The sequence below is a fragment of the Oncorhynchus masou genome, chromosome 31 (assembly GCF_036934945.1).
Source record: "Oncorhynchus masou masou isolate Uvic2021 chromosome 31, UVic_Omas_1.1, whole genome shotgun sequence".
In the NCBI taxonomy this organism is placed as follows: domain Eukaryota; kingdom Metazoa; phylum Chordata; class Actinopteri; order Salmoniformes; family Salmonidae; genus Oncorhynchus; species Oncorhynchus masou.
The window spans coordinates 61,993,629-62,017,710 of NC_088242.1; the positions used below are offsets into that span (position 1 = coordinate 61,993,629).

Below are 24,082 nucleotides of genomic sequence, written 5' to 3' on the forward strand. Positions count from 1 at the left end.
ATACATACCAAATGTATTTTATGATTTGTAAAAATAAAATTAAAATAAATAACATGTATCAAACACCTTATTTTTGTCACTAAACAGTCTCTGTATATACTTCCATTATACATTTTTTTACTTGCACCGGGAACCTTCAGACGAGTCTTGTGAGGACTGTAGGAGTCCTAGAGTAAAAACGTATATGTATGTGTTTGTGAGAGTCTCGCCTTTCCACAGAGGGGTCATATTAGCGTGTAGACCAAACTGTTCGGACGCTACAGACTGAGGTTGGCAGATCGGCTGAACCGACTTCAGACGAGTCCCAAGACGCTTGTCAGGGTTGTAGAGCAAATCGGAGAACACCATTGTGGTTGTGAGATCATCTTCTCATAGAGGGGTCATAATAGTTTGTCAGGTCTCTGACCTCTCTATAGGCGGTGTCATCATCGTCGGTGATCAGTCTTACCTTCGTTGGGTCGTCAGCAAACATAATGATGATGTTGGAGTTGTGCCTGGCTGTGCAGTCATGAGTGAACAGGAGTACAGGAGGGGACTGAGCACGCACCCCTGAGGGGCCCCCGTGTTGAGGACCTGGGGGCGTCCCGTCGGGAATTCAAGGATCCAGTTGCCCAGGGTACTGACCTTAGGGATGACCTTGGAGGGCATTGTGGTGTTGAACGCTGAGCTGTAAACAATGAACAGCATTCTCACCATCATGAGTCGTCATGGGTCTCTTCACTTGCATCACAATGGTGAATCATTCCTATCAGTTCACATGCACTTGTCCTTTTCCTTGAGGTTATCATGCCTTGCTGTACTATGCCATGTCCCTCCCTGACCTTCCAGAGAGCCTGTGGCTGTTGGGCTGACTAGTCATGATGCAGCAAGTAGTTTGACCGATCGTCATCACTCCACCATCACCTGATCATTACAACACCATCACCTGCCTCTCCTGCATGTGATCTCCGTGCAGTCACAGGCCTCTCCTTGTTTGTTCCTGTTCTGCTGCCCAGATGTCGGTGTAAACAACACCCCATGTTGACTTATTTACATTTGAGTCATTTAGCAGACGCTCCTATCCAGAGCGATTTTACAATTAGTGCATTCATCTTAAGATGGATAAGTGGGACAACCACATAGAGGGTCACACTTCAGATAGTGAAAATCACAGCCGTGGTAAAAACAGAGCTGGAACATTGACCTCCTGCATGTTGTTTTGTGAACTTAGCTCTCTTATACTCGAATAGAGAAAATAACTTCACAGTAAAAACAGAGCTGAAACAGGAGTCATGGGTTGTGATTGATTCCTCATAGGTTGGCAAATCAATCAGAGTGCTGGTGTCCATGGTATCGCAGACTATACTGTGTTTACCTAGGAAGATTGTTAAGGACTTGTCTGAAGTCAGACAGTTGTTTCTGGAATATTACATTGTGCAGGGTGAATATGTCAAACAGGAAATCGAGGCTAATTAAGGACAGAGGCTTTTTCCGGCCATGTGTGAACACCGAGAGCTGAGCCAGGTCTTCAGAATAGAGCTTACAGATACTGACCGGTACATTGTGTTTCTTCTCACTAATGGTGAATATCAGGAACCGTGTTATGAAGTGTAAACTAAAGACGGTGAAAAGCTATCCTGGAAAGATAGACATCTCAAATGGACTCCTTTGGACATTACCACATTTCAGTTTAGGAACAATCCCACAAATTGCCTAAAATGTACACAAATTAATAAAGCTGAGATTGGATTTTGCGTTCTGAGATTACTGTCGGTGTAACCTGGGCTGACTCTAGACTATTTGTTGGCTACATTGCCAGATTCCATTGATACTGCCCAAACTGGCAATGCTGTGTGTAGCTTATATTGAACAAGTTCTTCTTTCCTTATCTTCTCCACAGATGACAGAGCAAAGGAAGAATAAACAGAGGCTGGGCTTCCTGGGGACTCACGGAGTCAACAACCACCATATCCCAGCACACTGAGGGGCCCGGTGCCCCCTTATCACAGAGAACTCTGCTGGAGGTACACACAGTAACCACACTAACACACACAAACACACACACAATGTTATCCGTTTTATGGAGCCTTTACTCAAACAGTGCCTTGTATTCAAAGCAATCAGTGCCTCGTTCTTAGACTGAGTCCTCAGACGACTCACCCAGCATCACCCTCCCACATAGAACAGTACAGTGATTTGTGCCTTTAGAACAACACAAGCTGCACAGTCATTCTGATAATCCCATATAAGTCCTTCTGCTCTATGAGTGAGACTGAATGAGATGCCAGGCATGCATCACTATGCCAGGCTGCAGCAGACTGACTGCAGCCTGGAGGTCAAGGAAGAGGGTTAAAGGTTAAGTACTGTGGCCCTGTGGGCAGCCACACTCATCCTTCAGTATTCTCAGTGCACTGTGTCTGTCTGACAGATGAAGACAGAGACTGGGCTATACCCAGGTCAGGTGTTGGTACATTGGGTGGTTTGTGTTGTTCAACTCTGTTTAGACTTTGGAGGGGTTGCTCCTTGTATTATTGAATAGCCCTTTTGGGAAAGGGTATACGTGTAATTTTAAGGTAAAGTATTTTCTTCCTAGCCTGGTCCCAGATCTGTTTGTGCAGTCTTGCCAACTCCTATGACAATGATAATATGAGTTGGCAAGACCGCACAAACAGATCTGGGACCAGGCTATATATTCTCTATTGTTTTGTTTTAATATGACCTGTTAACTCATGAATGATGGAGAATAAATGTGGGAGCATTGCTTCATCATCTTAATCATAATGACTGGGATAGTCAATGTTCTCAGTGGCCTGCACTTTTTTTATATATATATATATATTTTCTTTTTTGTTAACATACAACTGGAGATACTGATTTGCCTGTGACAATACTTTTTGGTGACACTTTACTTGAACTAGCCGCAATAATGCTTCATAGCTGTGTCATAAACATGTAGTAAAGATTCATTGCAAATGTCATTTCTAAAGGATATACTATGACAATTTTGTGACACATATATGTACATATTGCAGTAGTTGTCCTCCTACTGTGAATCTTCAAGAAATGTTAAAGACTCTGTTACGGCGCTGAGTTCAAGTAAAGTATTACCGCCTTTCCTCTCAAAGAAGTGTCATCCATGATAATGCAATCGCTGCACTCCATTACGTGCCTTTCTACAAATGTTGTACATAGTCTAGAAATAACGCAATGAAAAAATGTAGATGAAGATAATCTGATTATCTGTGTGGAATTTACTTGAAAGTCCTTGTGAGTCTTATATTGGTACAGAATGTATTCACAACTGTCTAAAGATAATGTGCTTGTGTACAATACAGTAGATAGGTCGTACCTATCAGAGTTGGCTGTAACCGGGTGATTTAGTCTTAAATCAGGCATAAATCCCTTTGTTACATGGGGAATGGAAGCTTGTTGTATGCAACAGGGAGTGACAATTGAATGCAAGCTTCACAAATGTGTTTTAATTGTTTAAACATTTCTATCCTGTCTATCTATGGGTAACAGGGTTGACGTGTTATGCACAACCCACTCGGTTTTCCACCACAAAACATCAGAAAATGATCAAAAGAAAAGAACCAGCTTAATTGCTTTTACAGTATGATTTGACTAGTAGATGTTGAAAGTTACTTTTGAAAAAATTATTAAACTCATATTACCATATTAAAATGAGAGTTCAGTTCACTTAACGGGGTTAACCTTTAAAATGAGGGCCATGGTTTTTCACCTTTAAAATGAACCACGAATCGCCTGAAATTAACAATTTTCAGAAAGGACTGTGAAAGCAACAAAATATCTAGGGCTTTAGAGTGATGGAGACAACTTGGAAACAGTTTGTGATCAAGTGGGTCAAAATCTTCCTAGAAGTCACAGAGGGGACATGTCAAAATTCTGAATTTATTCATATAAAAAATCTGATTTGTTGAATTGTCCATGTGGTCTATATTAAATGGCACTTCATTTAATATAGAGTTTAAATTCAAAATTGGTTCACAATTTCTATTAAGGGATGAAAAAGGCACTCATTTCATGGAATGACCCAGAAACAGTCACTCATGTTGATAAAGATGTTGCATAATACTGTACTCATGGGCGTGTTTCCCAAATGGCCCCCTATTCCATATGGACCGGGACATAACCATGGAACTCTATCTCCATACTGTATTCATTCTCTGTTTTTTTGTACTCAGCCATGTAAAGTCATCTCACTCAGTCAAATGGAATGCAATTCAATATATGTGTAAAAGTTTTAATCTCACATAATCACATAACAGTATGTATGCACTCCAGAGTGGAATGCCCTTTGACAGTTTTCTCTAAACAGATCGTGTATTTAATGTTGTTGAGCTGTTATAATGTAATAAATCTATGATAAGATAAGAATGGATGTTTTTGACTTGAGTTAATCACAGTCTCTGTGTATTTAGTCAGCAGTCTTTGGGTTGAATTCATGTTTGTCCTACCGTTGTGGCCCACGTGCGCACGTACACAGTACACACACCACAATAAACGTCATGCTTTAACTATCACACTGCAACCGTTCTGCTCAGTGCATCTGCTTAACACTCATAAGAAGCCTGATGGACTTTGGATCAGCGTTATCTTTTGTCATTTTTTACTTTCCCCTATTTGGAAAGATCAAGATGAATGACTATGGAAATATGTCTGTGTGAATCAAATTCACCTTAATTCCAAATTAGCTAATTTTCTCTGATTTAAAGATATCAAATGAAATGGTTTACAGTGATAGGACAGACAAGGAATCCGTGAACAGTTGGATAACGCAACACGTGCGAGGTCATTAATGAATGTGAGGCTTGAATTGTTTCCAAGTTGTTTTATAATCCAGACACGTGATTTTCCCCCGCCCCCCCCTGTTTGATCTAAATGGAGGGCACCCCCCCCCCCCCCGGCTTGGACAGGGCTCACGTCCAGAGATGGTTCTGTTCTTGTTGACGCTGGCGGGGCTGCATTCTCTCACGCCGCCTCTGTGACACAGCCATTAAAATTAGCTGCATGCGGTACCATAATAGCCCACAGCTGTCACCGAGCAAGGCAGGAAGGGGAAAGTCCAGCAGATCTCCGACTCGGAGGGGAGGGAAGGAGAGAGGGGGCGATGGGACACGCCTACCCTGGCTCTGTCGGTACTCTATGGTGCATTCATACACAAACATCCACTGCTTTGTTTTTTTACATTTCAATGACCTGGACAATTTCAGACATATATTCCTCAAACAATCATTTCTCTCATACAATTAAAATGGCATGGCAGATGCCGCCATAGTTAATCTACTGCATCTGTTGCACGTGTCCTAACTGCCATTGGACTAATGTATTTTTTAGTAGCTAGTAGTGGTGTAAGGTTCTGTGTCAGGATCAGAAAGAATAACTACAGTCTTTCCACTTGTGCTGCTCGGAGTCTGAAAGCATTCTGCTGTATTGTAATGGGTTATCACCCACAGGTTGATATGTGTTACTGTACCCTTATGACTCACTGTTATTCTGAGAAACTGTACACGTTTTGTGCATGTGAACAACACGTTGCGTGCACTTGAGCTGGGTGTGTCGCTAATGTACACAACCTTAGACAAAATTGGACACCGGAGTCTCTCGACACTGGCAGCCCCCGACCAAAGTCACGTGTTGTTTAGTCAGCGTGAACTCAGTCCCACCCAATAGTAGTAGGACAATAAACAGGATATTATGCCACAAACACCTCTGGGACTGAGCCACGGTGATGATTTGGATGTTGTGTTTATTGTGTTTGGAGGCAGGTGTTGTAGTGTGACAAACAAAATATGTTTTTGTGTTGTAGTGTGACAAAAGAAAAACCAAGTATTTTCAAGTGTTATGTTGAGCAACTGATAGGTAATTTTGTTCTGCTCAAATGCCAATTTCTGTTTCCCAAGTAATTTGGGCACATTTTTTTCCCTCCAGTTTGAGTTATGCCAGTTGCAGGTGGCCATTATTGAAGTGAAACTGCTCTAACATAATGCTATTAGTCACGCCTTAAGTAATGTCACTTGTTTTCATTGAATTTTAGTTACTTGAAAGTGTTCTGCTCCCACTAAGTGAAGGTTGATCTAATAAAGTGCCAATACAGAAATTGATCACCTCATTTATCTCCCACATTCATCTCCCCTTTCAAGGGGTCAGACGAAATGCACTGGACAACAGATCAGATACCTTTCTGATTTTCACCATTCGCAAATCTATGGCAATTTCAAGCAGGTGTTTGCCATTTCAAAGGAAGGATAACATTTTGTGGGAGGAAAATTACTCTTAACTGTCATTTGTTTAGATACATCCCCCTCGTGATGGGCTGCATATGACTTCCTATGTCATGCTGTCATGAATAATGAAGCGGTGTGGTGACATGATAGTTCATAACACCCTCAGGCCTATCAAAAAAATCCGGGCTATATTCACCATAGCAAAATAGTGTTTAGTGTTTTTCAACAGAAAATGAAAAACAAGCTGTTCTTATTGGACAGAACTAGGTAGTCCCTCCCTGTTTTCTTCCGTTTGGTGCCTAATGAACACGGCCCAGGCCCTCTAACTTTCTCACTTAATCTGATAACAGGCTGCTGTAGTGTACTTTTGTACAGCCTTATCCCTTCCAGTGATTGAATAAAAAGACTCTGGCTCAGATAGTTATGTTTCCCTCGCAAGCTGTCCGTCTTCAGTGATAGCTGGTGTGATACTGTAGCTCGCAGGCAAACCGCATTCATTCACATACTTTTCATCAACAGTATTTCAGGATTGGGTTAAGAATAGTTGAGGTAGAATTGCATGCAACACAAATAATACAACTGCTATGTAAGGACTTAAAAGTCAACACCATTTATTAATAGTAAATATGAGACCATGCTAAAAGGCTTAGAAAATGTACACGGACATCGGCAGTAGTTCTTTCTCTAATGTACATGTAAGTGACGCAAAATGCTCAAGCACCAGTAATAAGGTGTCTATTGAAGATAAAACACAGATTTTGCTATTCTCAAACACTTCTCTTTGTGTATTATGTACAAAGACTAGACCATACGATCTCTAATGCACAGTAATTACCATGTTACCACCCACCACTCATTAGCTCAAATTCTCATATTTTCTGCTTCTGTTTGTCATGTTGCTCTCGTCTCTAGATGTGTCATTGGCAAATGCTGTCCAGTACAAGCACCTAAAATGTGATCTACAATCCACCTAAATTCATTTAGCATAAGACAACGTACACCAAACCTTTAAACAACTGATTTAACGTCTTCACTGTTGGAGGGACACTATCCAGCTAAATGAGCCATTATAAACTTAGTTTCCCTCTTGGGGTGGCACAGTTCAGTTGTCTGTCTGAGTACCCCTTTACCTACCCCTCCCCAGCCCAGCCCTCCCCCAGCGATTGCAGCAGTTTTGGTTTTGCCTGGCTGCTTGAGTCATGACTGGAGGCCACTGGTATTGTTGATAGCCTCCACATGCCTCCTCTCAGCACCAGTATGTCTCCACTCTGAGTGGTTAGTAAATGCAATAACACACCAGGCTGTACTGCTGTATTCAGTCAGGGGTTTTCCCTGATTCATACAAAGATGGCATTATGTCAACAGTCCCAAATGCTACAGACACATCTATTGGCTGAAAGGAAAGATGAAATGAGTAGCCTCTTTTGCCCCAAAATACTGTATTACTGTATTACAAAATATGTACCACTGTTTGTGTGATAGTCCATCATAATCAAAGTCAAGTGCTAAATATGCAATTGCAAAAGGAGAGCATAAGAGAGCATAATTCCCTCACTTATTTTCCACCCTGCTCCTCACCCTCTGCCAATGCAGTTAAACCATTGACTGTATATGAATGTACAAAGCCATAGATGACGTCACACCATTTATTCCTATGTGAAGACTCAACGGTGCATTTGGAGCTCGGGAAAACTGTTTTAGTTTGCTAAAATGGAATCTCTTGGTGGGGATTCTCAAGACATAAAATCGCAGTTCCTAATCCCAGAGGCGTGACTTCTGGGAACGCTTGCGAAACAGACCAAGCAGACCTGTCCGGGGTTTGTGAAGTTGATGAGAGAAGTTAAATTCTTCCTTAATTATAACAAAGGAGTCCCTTTTGAATTGACGGCCTGCAAATGCGCAGTTCGGCCCGAGACAACCGTTAGACCCGATGACGTCTTTCTGTGCATGAACTTCGCCATGACATTGCCTACAATGTGATCGGGGATTTTTATTGGAGAAGCAGTTTCTGCATATCTTCCTACTGCGCTGTCTTTTGATAACATGCTCAGTTTGAGCTACTCCAGGAAGTGATGTTGCAGGCTAGCTCAGTGCTGCCCACTCTCATTGAGTATCTCAAGTTGAAGGCCGATTGGGGTTGAAAACAATAGCATTCCCCACAGTCCTAAACAGCAGTATGATAGAAGATTATAGAGATGAATACTTGCGCAGCAAGAATAGTTTTTACGACTACAGTATGAGAAAAGTGTCTTGAGTTTGCTTTAATTGTAACATAATCAACACTATTATAGAGTGTATACATTCAATTGTAGAGGCATAATAAAGATTTTTGCTGAATTACTTTGAAATCCCTGACAAAAATACATTGAACATCATGGTAGATCATTCCAAAACTGACAGTTTGGTAGTTTTGAATATTTTCATCTATTAGAAATACAGTATCTCATGTAGCATTGGCAACTGCGAATAAAGTTCTCCACTCAGTATATAAAAGTTGTGCGAAAAGCCATTATAGAAGAAGTCAACCACCCCAAAATGTAAATATGATTGAGAACAACCAAAACACACACATTTACGCACACACCAAAGTGTTTCGTGTAATACATCTCTGTCCATTCAAGTAGAATGAGCCAAAATGTTGATTGGCTGCTCTCCGACTTACTCTACCCTCAATAGTGGTATCAGCATCATCATGGGCCTCTTTTTTTCTTCTACATTTCCCATCAGACCTTCTGCCAGTGCTGGAAGGAGGGTGAGCCTATCTGTAGTCCCACAAAGAACACCTGGTAGCGGTGCTTCCACATGACGAAGGCCCCCAGGGCACACACCAGCGCCTGGGTCAGGTTCAGGGCAATCTGAAGCAGGAAGTACAACTTCAGGGTGCCTGTGACCTCTCCGCAGTCGCTGACTCCCGCGTAGGTGAAGGTCCTGGCGATTGGGTCGTGGGGGTCTAGGGTACACATGCAGTCATCTCCCACCTCCAGGCAGCTGAATCCGTTGGTCTGAGCATAATGGTGGCCAGAGAAGGCCATGACCAGGACAGAGAGGACCAGGCCCACTGTGCACAGGATGAAGTACAGCAGCTGGAGGAGGAGAGGAGAGGACATGAGCTCGTGTGTTGTGGTGTAGTGAATCATAGCATAGCTAAGCATAGTGGGGGACAAATACTTAGAGGGAGGTCATCCTTAAGGACCACTGCAGGGTCATATTTAGCACCAAATTATATACATGATTTGAAACAGAGGACAGACTACCAATAACAACAATATTTCAAATATTTTTCTGTGTTGGAGCCTGAACATGACCCTGGTTGTCTACACTAGGGCTAAGATGACTGGAGCTCTATGTCTTTACTCAGCTTAGTGTAGCACATTCAATGACTGATTGAAGTGGCTTAAGTGTTAGCAGGCCATAGTGAACCAGGTATGCCTACTCTCTAGCCATATCAGTTTCCAATCCAAATAGGTTTCTGTCTGCTAACGATTATCTCCCCTCAAAGCAGCCAATAAATACCTGCAGATCCTGGCTACCGGCCTGACAGAGCATGACTGTCTTAAAGGGGAACTTCACCATTTTCTTAACCTCATATTCATTATGTCCACCACAGCAGCACCATACCAGTGTTTCCGTATTTGAAAACCTAAATGTAGTCAATTAGCTTAGATAAGGAAATCACCCCCTATGATGTCATCGGGTCATTTTCAAAAGAATTCAGTTATTTTCACACAAAAAAAACATTCTAGTTGAAAAGGAGGACTGACTGCATTAAGTAGACATTGTTCCTGTGAGACTCCCCTGGAGCCTCCCACTGTCCCTTTATCCACATGGTATGTATTTGTCTTTGTACAGGTAACTGCCAGAATAAAGGAAACACTTGAGTAAATGAGGGATACAAAGTCTGGTTCCGGAGTTAATTAAGCAATTAACATCCCAGCATGCTTAAGGTCATGTATAAAAATGCCCAGTTGCCCATATTTTGCTAGAAGAAATGATCTCGGGGACTTTGAAAGAGGGGTGTCAAAGGAGTGTGTGTGTGTGTGTGTCGCCAGATCTCAACCCATTTGAACACTTATGGGAGATTCTGGAGAGGCACCCGAGGCAGTGTTTTCCAGCACCATCAAAAAAACACCAATGATGTAATTTCTTGTGGAAGAATGGTGTCGCATCCCTCCAAAAGAATTCCAGACACTTGTAGAATCTATGCCAAGGCGCATTGAAACTGTTTTAGTGGCCCAACGCCTTACTAAGACACTGTTGGTGTTTCCTTTATTTTGACAGGTGCCTGTATGTCCACATTGAGTAAACAGGGTCTAAAATACAGCTTGACAATGTGCAAGAGTGTCTTTGTGTGGTTTATGTAACTACAGTGTACAATCCAAATAACACTAGCCCTTCATCTAAATCCACAGGTTATGTAACAGAGCCCTGATTTGCACTGTATTTACACTCTGTTACATGCTGCCTATAGCATTATGTAATGTTTGATGCTTGCTTGATTTGAAATGGCGTTAAAAAAAATGTCAACGGCTGTGAAATATGGAGAACGGCATGAGATGTATTGTACTGCCAACTGCTGTACATAAATTACATAAAAAGAAGAGCAACACAAAGCCTTTCATATATCGCTGTACTCAATGTTATGGTGTGCTATGAACTTTAGGAGAACATAAAGAAAAGAAAAATAGGGAGAATATTTTGTTGCATACAATTGCACCACTGATTGTATTACTTTTAAAATGTATTGTTCAGTTCACGTTATATCTACTTCACTATCATTTTGAGTGGAGGAAGTCCACCTTTGAAAATACTGTGTTTGTACACAGCTCAGTCACGATGGGCAAACAGTGGTATTCCTACTCTAATTGATTGGACATTCCAACTGCCTACATTGTCTGGCCAATTAAATGAGACAAGTCATGTCCAATAACTGTGCCCATGTGCCCATAGGCCTCCTGCAGGGCCTTGCAGGCATGCTGTGCTCTGCATTTCTCTCTATGGCCCTATACTGTACATATAGTATCACATTCAAGGTGCAACCATACAACCCGAGTCAGACCTGGGTTCAAATTGTATTTTAAATATTTTATCTGAGTTTTATTGAGGTTGCCTGTTGCAATGGAACTATACTGAACCAAAATATAAACACAATATGTAAAGTGTCGGTCCCATGTTTCATGAGCTGAAATAAAAGATGCCAGACATTTTCCATACGCACCCAAAGCTTCTTTCTCTCAAATTTTGAACACAAATGTATTTAAATCCCTGTTAGTGACCATTTCTCCTTTGCCAAGATAATCCATCCACCTGACAGGTGTGACATAGCAAGAAGCTAATTAAACAGAATGATCATTACACAGGTGCACCTTGTGCTGGGGACAATAAAAGGCCCGTTTTGTCAAACAATGCCACAGATGTTTCATTTTGAGGGAGCGTGCAATTGGCGTGCTGACTGCGGGAATATCCACCAGAGAATTGAATGTTAATTTCTATACCATAAGCCGCCTCTAACATTGTTTTTGAGAATTGGGCAGTACGTCCAACCGGCCTCACAATCGTAGACCACGTGTAACCACGCCAGGCCTCCACATCTGGCTTCTTCACCTGCAGGATCATCTGAGACTAGCCACCCAAGGAACTGATAATACTGTGGGTTTGCACAACCAAATAATTTCTGCACAAACTGTCAGAAACTGTCAGAAATCGTCTCAGGGAAGCTCCTCACCAGGGTCTTGACCTGACTGCAGTTCAGCGTCTTAACCGACTTCAGTGGCCAAATACTCACCTTCGATGGCCACTGGCACGCTGGAGAAGTGTGCTCTTCACGGATGAATCCCGGTTTCCACTGTACCGAACAAATGGCAGACAGTGTGTATGGGGTTGTGTGGCTGAGTGGTTTGCTGATGTCAACCTTGTGAACAGAGTACCCAATGGTGGTGGTGGGGTTGGTTATGGTCAGGCATAAGCTATGGACAACGAACACAATTGCATTTAGTGATGGCAATGTGAATGCACAGAGATACCGTGACCAGATCCTAAAGCCCATTGTCATGCCATTCATCCTCCGCCATCATCTCATGTTTTAGCATGATAATGCACGGCCCCAATGTCGCTAGGATCTGTACACAATTCCTGGAAGCTGAAAATGTTCCTACATACTCACCAGACATGTTATCCATTGAGCACGTTTGGAATGCTCTGGATCGATGTGTACGATAACGTATTCCAATTCCCACCAATATCCAGCAACTTCGCACAGCCATTGAAGAGTGGGACAACATTCCACAGGCCTCAGTCAACAGTCTGATCAACTCCATGCGAAGGAGATGTGTCGCACTGCATGAAGCAAATGGTGGTCACACCAGATACTGACTGGTTTTCTGATCCACGCCCCACTTTTTTTTTAGGTGTCTGTGACTCACAGATTCATATCTGTATTCCCAGTCATGTGAAATCCATAGATTTGTGCCTAATTCATTGACTGATTTCCTTATATGAACTGTAACTCAGTAAAATCTTTGAAATTGTTACATGTTGCATTTATATTTCTGTCCAGTGTAATAGAACAGTCACAAAGTGCAAACCTCACCCATCTGGCAGTACAGTTATTCTAAAACAAGTATTTTAAAGATTTTAAATAGTACTTGAAACCAGGTCTGCCTACAGTATGTCAATGTGGCAATCAATGTTCACTGTGTTGTAGTATATTGGCCCTACACATTAATCTAAATCAGATTAACTGACTCTAACTACAACCTGGTTGATTTGAATAAGACGGGCATGTGTTTGATAATGAATGGCATTCTCCTGAATAAACATGACTAATTGTCCCATTAGAGAGAGTTTGCCTTGGTCTCTGCTCAGTTGGACAGGAAATTATGTCAGAGGGCATGTGGGTCTCACTTTGGCGATGAATTGCATGGAGGTCCTCTCATCTGGTACGTAGGTGATGCAGTAGAGGAGGAAGCCTAGCAAGGAGACCACACACAACTAGAGAAACAGAACACAGGGGAAATGGATTTAGTGGGGGTTATTCTCTGACTTAAATGCTTTGCAAAATATACCTGTATGCCTGCATGTTCATTAAAGTCTTACGGTGCATTATAACTGCATCATAATGCATTATACCTGCATGCTTTTTATTTTCTGCATGGCATATGTGTTATTGGGAAACTGAATCCATTCGGATCTGATAAACAGATACTCATCCCAGGATTTGATCTGCTGATACCAAGTGTTGCCATGGTTTTCTAACACACACACACACCACATACAAGCAAACCTCTTATCTTATTTGCAGCTGATGGGCTTTTTCAAAACCTCTTCAAGCTGTTTATCCCAAGTTAGCTATTGAAATTGTGCACTTTTAGCATCATATTGTCCAAGTTGTCATCTGATAACATTATCAATGCTATGGCAAATTAAGTAGTTTTCCTCCTTTTTTGCGATAACACACTATTACAGTCTTGTGACTAACATGCAGCATCTAACCTAATTGTTTTCCCCAGGTTCTTAAGAGGTCAGGAATCAGAATTCTCTAGAAGGATCTTGGTGACCTCCGTGTTTGTTACCGGGTCGTGAGTCACGTGAGGACAGAACCCGAGATGGATGTACCCTGTGTGAGCTGAGATGCTTCCGATTGCAGACATCACACTGTAATTAGGGCATACAGGAAGCTGAGAGAAAACAACTTGTTTTTTTCCTCTACAGAAATGCAAACTTGAAGAATCTCACATGGATTACAAGATTATGTGAAAGAAATGCTCACTACCATACATTGCCTAGAAAAACAACACTAGATTAGACTGTATGGGAACATACCTAGTCAAGCCCCTGTGTTATAATTAGTAGGCCTCTTTAGCCTTGAAGCTTAAAGGGTTCATCGTTGTACTTCCTATAGATTCTATATGGAAATGCTGTGTGTTATGTAAGTTATATTACTTCTAACCCTGTGAGACCCAAGCATAGATCCAAATGAGGAAAATGTTTTTTATTACCCTTCAGAAATACACTACGTAACCAAATGATGTTGACCTGCTCATCAAACATCTCATTCCAAAATCATGGGCATTAATATGGAGTTGGTCCCCCCTTTGCTGCTATAACAGCCTCCACTCTTCTGGGAAGGCTTTCCACTAGATGTTGGAACATTGCTGCGGGGACTTTAGGCCTGGCTCGCAGTCGGCATTTCAATTCATCCCAAAGGTGTTCGATGGGGTTGAGGTCAGGGCTCTGTGCAGGCCAGTAAAGTTCTTCCACACTGATCTCGACAAACCATCTCTGTATGGATCTCGTTTCCTGCATATGGATCTCGTCCATTGCAAATTTGGAAGCACAGAATCGTCTGGGATGTCATTTTAAGCATTAAGATTTCCCTTCACTGTAACTAAGGGGCTTAGCCCAAAATATGAAAAACAGCCCCAGACCCTTATTCCCCCCCACTAAACTTTATAGTTGGCATTGAGGCAGGTAGCATTCTCCTGGCATCCGCCAAACCCCGATTCATCCGTCAGAGTTCCTGATGGTGAAGCGTGATTCATCACTCCAGAGAACCCGTCTCCAATGGCGGCGATCTTTAAACCACCCCAGCCGAGGTTTGGCATTACGCATGGCTATTCTAGGCTTGTGTGCATGCGGCTGCTCGGCCATGGAAAGCCATATCATGAAGCTCCCAACAAACAGTTCTTGCCTCTGTTTAGCTTTCAGAGGTATTTTGGAACTTGGTAGTGAGTGTTGCAACCAAGGACAGATTATTTTTACGCGCTTCAGCACTCGGCACTCCCATTCTGTGAGCTCGTGTGGCCTACCATGTCGCAGCTGAGCCTTTGTTGCTCCTAGACGTTTCCAGTGCACAATAACAGCACTTACAGTTGACTGGGGCAGCTCTAACAGGGCAGGAATTTGATGAACTGACTTGTTGGAAAGGTGGAATCCTAGGACGGTGCCACATTGAAAGTTACTGAGCTCTTCAGTAAGCCATTCTACTGCCAATGTTTGTCTATAGAGATTGCATGGCCGTGTGCTCGATTTTATATACCTGTCAGCAACGGGGGTGGCTGAAATAGCCGAATCCACACATTTAAGGGGGGAACACACTTTGTATATATAGTGGAATTGTAATAGGCCTCTGATTATGAAAATAACCTGTTTTTAAACTTCAAGTTTGTTAACAAAACAAAAATGTAACATTAGTCTTCAATGGTAGGAAAATGTGTGTTAATAAAAAAAATAGAGAAATTCTGTTAAAATCACATCAAAATGGATGAAAAGCATTGACATATAACACTGAAATTAAGTTCTATTTTGTCTGAAATAGCCAAATTGATCAATTCGATCATCCACATTTTTGTATTTCGCTATCAAAAACATATATATTTTCAAAGGATCAACTATTTGGTGGGTTTTGTATAAATGGAGAACGTCCACTGTAACTTACCTGTAATAATATTTGGTTGTCCATTCTGGATTAATGTAGAGAGAGAACCTCCTATTTTACTTCTTTACCATAAAATGAATGGTCGTTAAAGGCAGTATTCTTACCTCGTATACTACACACACAAAAAACTAACAAATTATTTTTTTGTTCTTTTGATGTGTAGAGGGGACATCAAAGTACCGCTTGAAGTATTTTGTTGTCCATATTTACAGAATTTTGAAGGAGAACAATCTCTAATAGTCTTGGCCCAATGGCTCAGTTTGGCAACCCTTTAATCCCAATGTTGTGTTTTTGCAACACTTACAAAACTACCTTTAGCTCTGGCTCAGAATGTTTATCAATTAAATTATTATCACTTTATCTTAGAGAAGACAGGAAAAAATATTTCTAGTCATTTACTTGCATGGATAGCCTACAACATATGCTTGCGTAAGGGGTCCAGTATGATCTTATACGAGTCTGCAGGTTTCTAACGTTTCAGAGGCTACTGATTCCACAATAATCACACAACAAATACTACTAAGAGATGCATCTGGGTCTAAGGAGATGCACTATGTAGTGTTTGACATGATTTTTGAGTTTAGGACCTGTGCAGGATGCAATTGAGGAAATATAGCATTTTTACAACATTGGGTCTCATACAGTAATAACAGTAGAGTATAAGGGCAATGTAAAGTGCTACCTTCAGTTTTTTTTCAGTATTATTTGCTTGATTTGTCTGTAGACATTAGCAAACTAAAGGATCAGGGTAAGAGGCTACTGCCCCACAGCTCTGACTGGCATTCTAGAGTTGTTGTTGTCTTGCCATGACTACAGTTGCCTTGACTACAGTTGCCTTGACTACAGTTGGGGGAAAGTTCGAAACTTATAGAAGGGTCTTCCACGAAATGAGTGCTATTTGCGTCCCTTTGATATTTTAAGTTGTAATTGACACACAGAGAATTCAAATGAAGACCACACAGAGAATTCGATAAATCTGATTTTTAATATGAATAAATGCTTGCTGAAGTGCTCAAATTCAGCATTTTGACATGTCCCTCTGTCAACCCTCTGTCATTTCTAGGAAGGTTTTTACCCACTTAATTGCAAAAGTTTCCCCATCATTGTAAATCCCTAGTCATTTTGTTGCTTTAACAAATTCATTTCTGAAGATTAATATTTATATAATGTGATTACGTCTGTCCCTCATGTTAAGGTCAACCCTGCTACGTGAACTCTTGTCTTAATAGGGTGAAACTATTTGTTTTTAAATATTTATTTCAAAAGAAACATTGAACATCTAATTGGCAAATCATAGAATAAAAGTGTGAGCTGTTCCAACTCTTTTTGGCCATTTTCTGGTGTTTTGTGGAAAACTGAGTGGGTTGAGCATAACACGTCAACCCTGTTATCAATCGCTAGACAGTCTGGAAATGTTTTAACAATAAATACAAAATTGTGAAGCTTGCATTCAATTGCCACTCCCTGTTGCACACAACAATCTTCCATTCCCCCTGCCACAATGGGATTTATGGCTGATTTAAGAATAAATCATAAACCTTGTTAGTCAACCCTGTTACTTTATTTGGCAATTAATATGCACTTACTATCCTTTTCATTTTTTTATTTAATGGAAAACATGTTTTTATGAATGTCAACTTTGACAGAATGTTAAAATGAGATGAAATCAAATGTTTCTTTTGACCAAGTTACACTCCTTAAAAGGCACCGAAGTGGTAGAATGACCTAGAAACTATTTAAGCTAGTTAACTCTTTCTACAGGAGATCGATCTAATCAACAGTAAGAGAGTGAGGGAGCCAATGTGAAAATAACATCAAGCTAATTGGTAGCAGTCAACATGTTGACATTTAGAATGTCACCCAATTTGTTGGATGAGACTGAGGGAGGTTCACGTGGGTCATCCATTAGGAAAACAAGGCAACTTTTAACCTGAAACTGGATCATAATTGTTATTTATGGTATCATTAGTTATTTTGTTGCCTGGCCAGAAATAAAATAACGGTATATGGAAAACTACAGCCACTGCATGTCACTGCACAGCACACTATGCTCCATATTGAATAAGGAGTACATCTGAAATCATTCCCTATGTAAAACCACATGGCACTAGTAAATGACTATGAGTCATCCTATCCATGTGGCATGTTTATCTCTGAGTCATAGGAGGCGGGGAACTTTCCCATTAAAACACAAGTTGAAACAGCTATAGAAAAGGCTGTAAAGCATGATAAACAACCCTTATTTTGAGTTTAGATGTAACTAATGTAAGATAATGTGTGAATAGAGAGATAAGACTCGGCTGATAAGTAGGTATGTGTAGATGCAGTGAGGGCAAGGTGGACATACAGTAGGGACGAAGTCTGAGTAGAAGGATGTATGGCGTACAAATTGAAGAGTTATCTTTGTGTTGAGACAAAGATGGTGATGAGGAGGACAAACGTCTGTGTGGCCATGCCATAGTTGAAGTAGGAAGTTTACATACACCTTAGCGAAATACATTTAAACTCAGTTTTTCACAATTCCTGACATTTAATCCTAATAAAGATTCCTGGTCTTAGGTCAGTTAGAATCACCACTTTATTTTAAGAATGTGAAATGTCAGAATGATAGTAGAGAGTGATTTATTTCAGCTTTTATTTCTTTCATCACATTCCCAGTGGGTCAGAAGTTTACATGCACTCAATTAGTATTTGGTAGCATTGCCTTTAAATTGTTCAACTTGGATCAAACGTTTCAGGTAGCCTTCCACAAGCTTCCCACAATAAGTTGGGTGAATTTTGGCCCATTCCTCCTGACAGAGCTGGTGTAACTGAGTCAGGTTTCTAGGTCTCCTTGCTCGCACATGCTTTTTCAGTTCTGCCCACACATTTTCTATAGGATTGAGGTCAGGGCTTTGTGATGGCCACTCCAATACCTTGACTTTGTTGTCCTTAAGCCATTTGCCACAACTTTGGAAGTATGCTTGGGGTTATTGTCCATTTGGAAGACCCATTTGCAACCAAGCTTTAACTTCCTGACTGATGTCTTGACATATTGCTTCAATATAGTTCAATATAGTTCCTCGTGCAGCAAAGCACCCCCACAACATGATGCTGTCACCCCCGTGCTTCACGGTTGAGATGGTGTTCTTCCGCTTGCAAGCCTCACCCTTTTTCCTCCAAACATAACATAACGATGGGCATTATGGCCAAACAGTTCTATTTTTGATTCATCAGACCAGAGGACATTTCTCCAAAAAGTATGATCTTTGTCCCCATGTGCAGTTGCAAACCGTAGTCTGGCTTTTTATGGCGGTTTTAGAGCAGTGGCTTCTTCCTTGCTGAGCGGCCTTTCAGGTTATGTTGATATAGGACTCGTTTTACTGTGGATATAGATACTTTGTACCTGGTCATTTGCTGTTCTGGAATTGATTTGCACTTTTCGCACCAAAGTACGTTCATCTCTAGGAGACAGAACGCATCTCCTTCCTGAGCGTTATGATGGCTGCGTGGTCCCATGTTGTTTATACTTCCGTACTATTGTTTGTACAGATGAACGTGGTACCTTGAGGCATTTGGAAATTGCTCCCAATGATGAACCAGACTTGTGGAGGTCCACAATTTTTTTTCAGAGGTCTTGCCTGATTTCTTTTGATTTTCCCATAATGTCAAGCAAAGAGGCACTGAGTTTGAAGATAGGCCTTGAAATACATCCACATGTACACCTCCAATTGACTCAAATCATGTCAATTAGCCTATCAGAAGTTTCTAAAGCCATGACATAATTTTCTGGAATATTCCAAGCTGTTTAAAGGCACAGTCAACTTAGTGTATGTGAACTTCTGATCCACTAGAATTGAGATACAGTGAGTTATAAGTGAAATAATCTGTCTGTAAACAATTATTGGAAAAATGACTTGTGTCATGCACAAAGTAGATGTCCGAACCAACTTGCCAAAACGATAGTTTGTAAACAAGAAATTTGTGGAGTGGTTGAAAAACGAGTTTTAATGTCTCCAACCTAAGTGTATGTAAACTTCCGACTTCACCTGTACATACTGTATGTGTTTATACACATCATTAGGCCATGCATGCAATGAAGATAGGACCATTCTGCTACATTCTGGGAGATGAGGCAGTACAACCCAGTGTGCATTGTAGGTTAAGTGCATGGGAGACACGGTAGGTAGAGTATCAGGACAACAATAATGGCCATGTTGAGTGTGCATGCCTGTAGATACATAAGGCTGCATTGGGTTGTTAGACAATGAGGACGAGGATCCATGCAGTCACGTAGTGAGGTGAGTTGAAGATGGACATAAGGACCTAAGTCAGTTAAGGCAAAGGCCCATGCAGCTACAACAGTGGCACAAGGCCATATTAAGTGTCCATGCATACAGAAAGACGAGACGTGTCCATGCTTACAATGATGCCGGCCCAGTGTGGTGTCTCCCTGGCCAGGAGCGAGGGGCTGATGGTGACCATGAGGAAGGCCACGGCTGTGATGGCCACCCCCAGCAGCAGCTGCAGCAGGGCAATGAGCAGGGGGAAGCGACAGCCACAGCATTTGTGGGCATCCTCGGGCGCTGGGCCTCCCTCCTCTGCTTTCCCCCCTTTCTTCTCCTGGATGGGGGGCGCTCCTCCGCTCTTCTCCCCTCCTCCAGATCCCTTCTTTCCTTCTCCCATTCTTCACCTTCTGCCTTGAGATGAGACTAGTGCGTATTCTTCAGCTCCTTGGGAGGTTGTTTTCTCTTTCTCTTTTCTCACTCTTTCCTTTCCCGTTTCTTTGTCAGTGTCTTACCGTTGTGCTGTCTGTCAGTGTGCTACCCTGCTCCCTGCCACGCCCCCGTTCCCTTCCCCTCTCTGCTCAGGGTTCCTCTCAGTATTAGCCCAGCTCGGCTGCTAGGCTATTTGGAACCAGAGAAGGCTCTGAACTAATATGGAAAACATTTAGGGCAGATTCCTGGAGCGGCTCCGGGCGCCACATATAGCAGAGCAGCAGCACACTGTGGAGTAAAAGAAGAGGAGGAAGAGGGGTGGGGGGCAGAGAAGACACAAGGGGGGACTCCAACACACGATCAGAAGCACCCCTGTGAACAGACAATAACATAGAAAATGAAGGAAGCTTGTTTTAATATGAAAAAAAAAATCAAGTTCAGTGGCAGTTGGACCTATGGGTTAAAGGAAGATTGGCACAGAGGTCGTCACCCACGTCATTCTCGAATGAGAGTGGTTGGATCACTGTTGTCTACACCATTACACGCACAGTACGGCCAAGTGCTGGAAGCCAAAGTCACATGATTTAGTGGAAGAAGTAATGTGATCGGGAGACATGTGAGGGCATTACTATAGCTCTGATCCTCTATTAAAATGATCAAAACATGGATTAATTGGTCCAATTACAGTTCACCCTCTAGGGTATCTAAGGAATTTGGGGGTATTTTATTAAATAGCTATGCCAAACTAATGGAATAAGTTATTACATATTATTATATGGTTTCAGAGAAACCAGGACCAGAAGATTTGTGACTTGACCAGGAAAAACTATTGGGATTATACCCTATGGAATCCAGCATTTTTATCTGGTCAGGTCACATGGTTAAGGAAAACTCTTATGGCCCAAAGATGTTGGTTACCTATCCCAGAAAGTCAATACACAGCTAGCACATTACTTTCTGACAACCAGGTGTTTCTTAGCTGGTAATTCAGTAGTTATGCATCGAATTAGCATAATAAAGAAATCCCCATAAAAATCGGTCAGTTTAAGCTGGAGATATCAGTTTGCATTGGATGTGTCTCAATCCACCACATTCGCCAATCAGTTTGCATTGGACGTGTCTCAATCCACCCCATTCGCCTAAGTCGCCCTTCCGCATCTGCGGTAAAAGGTGACAGAGCTAGAGCAGTGTTTGTCAGAGCAGTGTTTGTCAGAGCAGTGTTTGTCAGAGCAGTGTTTGTCAGAGCAGTGTTTGTCAGAGCAGTGTTTGTCGGACCATGAGACATCCTGAAAATCGGTCTTCTCACAAAACTGTTTGAATGGTTTGTGGAAAGAGGACTCTCACGAACACAATGGTGTTCTCAGATTTGCACTACAACCCCCACAAGCGTCTTGGGACTCGTCTGAAGTCAGTTCAGCCGATCTGCCAAATTCTGTCTGTAGCGTCCAAACAGTTTGGGCTACACACTAATATGACCCCTCTGTGGAAAGTTGAGACTCTCCTATATGTCAGTTGTTTTGTTCTAGGATTCCCACAGGCCTCACAAGATTCATCTGAAGGTCCCCTGGTACCAGTTGAAAAAATGAATGGAAGTATTCCATGCATTTGGAAAGTATTCAGACCCCTTCACTTTTTGCACATTTTGTTACATTACAGCCTTATTATAAAATGGATTAAATCATGTTTTCCCCTCATCAATCTACATACAATACCCCATATTGACAAAACAAAAACAGGTTTGTATAGATTTTTGCAAATCTATTCAACATTTTTAAAACTGAAATAAACATTTACACAAGTATTCCGACCCTTTACTCAGCACTTTGTTGAAGCATCTTTGGCAGCAAATACAACCTTGAGTCTTCTTAGGTATGACGCTACAGGCTTGGCACACATGTATTTGGGGAGTTTTCCCCATTCTTCTCTGCATATCCTCTCAAGCTCTGTCAGGTTGGATGTAGAGCATCGCTGCACAGCTATTTTCAGGTATCTCCACAGATGTTCGATCGGGTTCAAGTCCGGGCTCTGGCTGGGCCACTCAAGGACATTCAGAGACTTGTCCCGAAGCCACTCCTGCGTTGTCTTGGCAGTGTACTTAGGGTCGTTGTCCTGTTGGAAGGTGAACCTTCTCCCCAGTCTGTGGTCCTGATCACCCTGGAGCAGGTTTTCATCAAGGATCTCTCTGTACTTTGCTCCGTTCCCTCGTCTCCTAGTCCCTGCCATTGAAAAAAATCCCCACAGCATGATGCTGCCACCACCAAGCTTCATCTTAGGGATGGTGCCAGGTTTCCTCCAGATGTGATGCTTGGCATTCAGGCCAAGCATTCAGACCAGAGAATATTGTTTCAAATGTTCTGAGAATCCTTTAAATTCCTTTTGGCAAACTCCAAGTGGGCTGTCATGTGCCTTTTACTGAGGAGTGGCTTCTGTCTGGTCACTCAACCATAAAGGCCTGATTGGTGCAGTGCTGCAGAGATGGTTGTCCTTCTGGAAGGTTCTCCCATCTCAACAGAGGAACTCAGGAGCTCTTTCAGAGTGACCATCGGGGGCCTCCTGAGTGGCGCAGCGGTCCTAGGCTGTATCGCATCCAGCCGCAACCGGGAGACCCATGGGGCGGTGCACACTGGCCCAGCGTCGTCCGGGTTAGGGGAGGGTTTGGCTGGCTGGGATGTCATTGTCCCATCGCGCTCTAGCGACTCCTTGTGTCGGGCTGGGCGCATGCACGCTGACTTCAGTCACCAGCTGTATGGTGTTTCCGTCGACACATTGGTGCGGCTGGCATCCGGGTTATGCGAGCAGTGCGTCAAGAAGCAGTGCGGCTTGGCAGGGTCGTGTTTCGGAGCTCGCATGGCTCTCGACCTTTGCCTCTCCCGAGTCCGTAAGGGAGTTGCAGCGATGGGACAAGACTGTAACTACCAATTGGATATCATTAAAAAGTTTAAAATATATATATACATATATCAATATATTCATTTTTAAATAAAACATAAAAAGGGTGACCATTGGGTTCTTGGTAACCTCCCTGGCCCCAAGGCCCTTCTCCCCTGATTGCTCAGTTTGGCCAGGCGGTCAGCTCTAGGAAGAGTCTTGGTGGTTCCAAACTTCTTCCATAAAAGAATGATGGAGGCCACTGTGTTCTTTGGGAACTTTAATGCTGCAGAAATGTTTTGGTGCCCTTCCCCAGATCTGCGCCTCGACACAATCTTTTTGCTCTGACATGCACTGTCAACTGTGGGACCTTATATAGACAGGTGTGTTCCTTTCCAAATCATGTCCAATCAATTTAATTTACCACAGGTGGACTCCAATCAAGTTGTAGAAACATCTCAATGATGATCAATGGAAACAGGATGCACCTGAGCACAACTTGGAGTCTCATACCAAAGGGTCTGAATACTTATGTATAAAAGGTATTTCTGTTTTAGTTTTTTAATATAAATTTGCTGAAATGTATAAAGGGGTATTGTGTGTAAATTATGAGGATTAAAAAAAACTATTTTAGATGAAGGTTGTAACGTAACAAAATGTGTAAAAAGTCAAAAAACGTATCTGTTGTTCCATGTTGTGAATATGTTATGCAGGTGTTTGTATGGGCTTGCTATTAGCCCTGGATATTGCTTTGGGTTTACAACTGTCAACGGCAGCATCAATGATATGTTGCGTGGTCTGTCCACTATGACTCCGGAAAGCATGCAGTTTATTTGGCTACAGATAACATAAATGTA

The 24,082-nt window shown here is 42.1% G+C and overlaps 2 protein-coding genes across 7 annotated transcripts in view; one reads left to right on the forward strand and one right to left on the reverse strand.

Moving 5' to 3' along the window:
- LOC135524242 (inositol 1,4,5-trisphosphate receptor type 2-like) overlaps positions 1-4,371 on the forward strand; it is a 170,454-nt gene extending 166,083 nt beyond the window's left edge. For 3 of the 4 annotated variants that reach the window (XM_064951604.1, XM_064951605.1, XM_064951606.1), the window contains one exon: positions 1,880-4,371. In XM_064951604.1, the coding sequence (XP_064807676.1) occupies positions 1,880-1,963 (84 nt within the window). In that variant the 3' untranslated portion in view covers positions 1,964-4,371. The remainder of the gene's footprint in view (positions 1-1,879) is intronic. The other variant, XR_010452921.1, reaches the window with a different exon arrangement.
- A 2,443-nt stretch (positions 4,372-6,814) lies between these two features.
- LOC135524245 (sarcospan-like) lies at positions 6,815-20,664 on the reverse strand. Of its 3 annotated transcripts, XM_064951609.1 has the most exons (3): positions 20,065-20,662; positions 13,128-13,214; positions 6,815-9,310 (listed from the first exon to the last, which is right to left on the reverse strand). In XM_064951609.1, exons 1-3 carry the CDS (start codon positions 20,323-20,325, stop codon positions 8,951-8,953), a joined length of 708 nt encoding a protein of 235 aa, XP_064807681.1. In that variant the 5' UTR covers positions 20,326-20,662; the 3' UTR covers positions 6,815-8,950. The 3 variants fall into 3 exon arrangements, with proteins under 3 accessions (XP_064807681.1, XP_064807683.1, XP_064807682.1); XM_064951611.1 differs by lacking the exon at positions 13,128-13,214 and having other exon boundaries at positions 20,065-20,664; XM_064951610.1 differs by lacking the exons at positions 13,128-13,214; positions 20,065-20,662 and adding an exon at positions 12,010-13,121.
- Between the last annotated feature and the right edge of the window lie 3,418 nt (positions 20,665-24,082).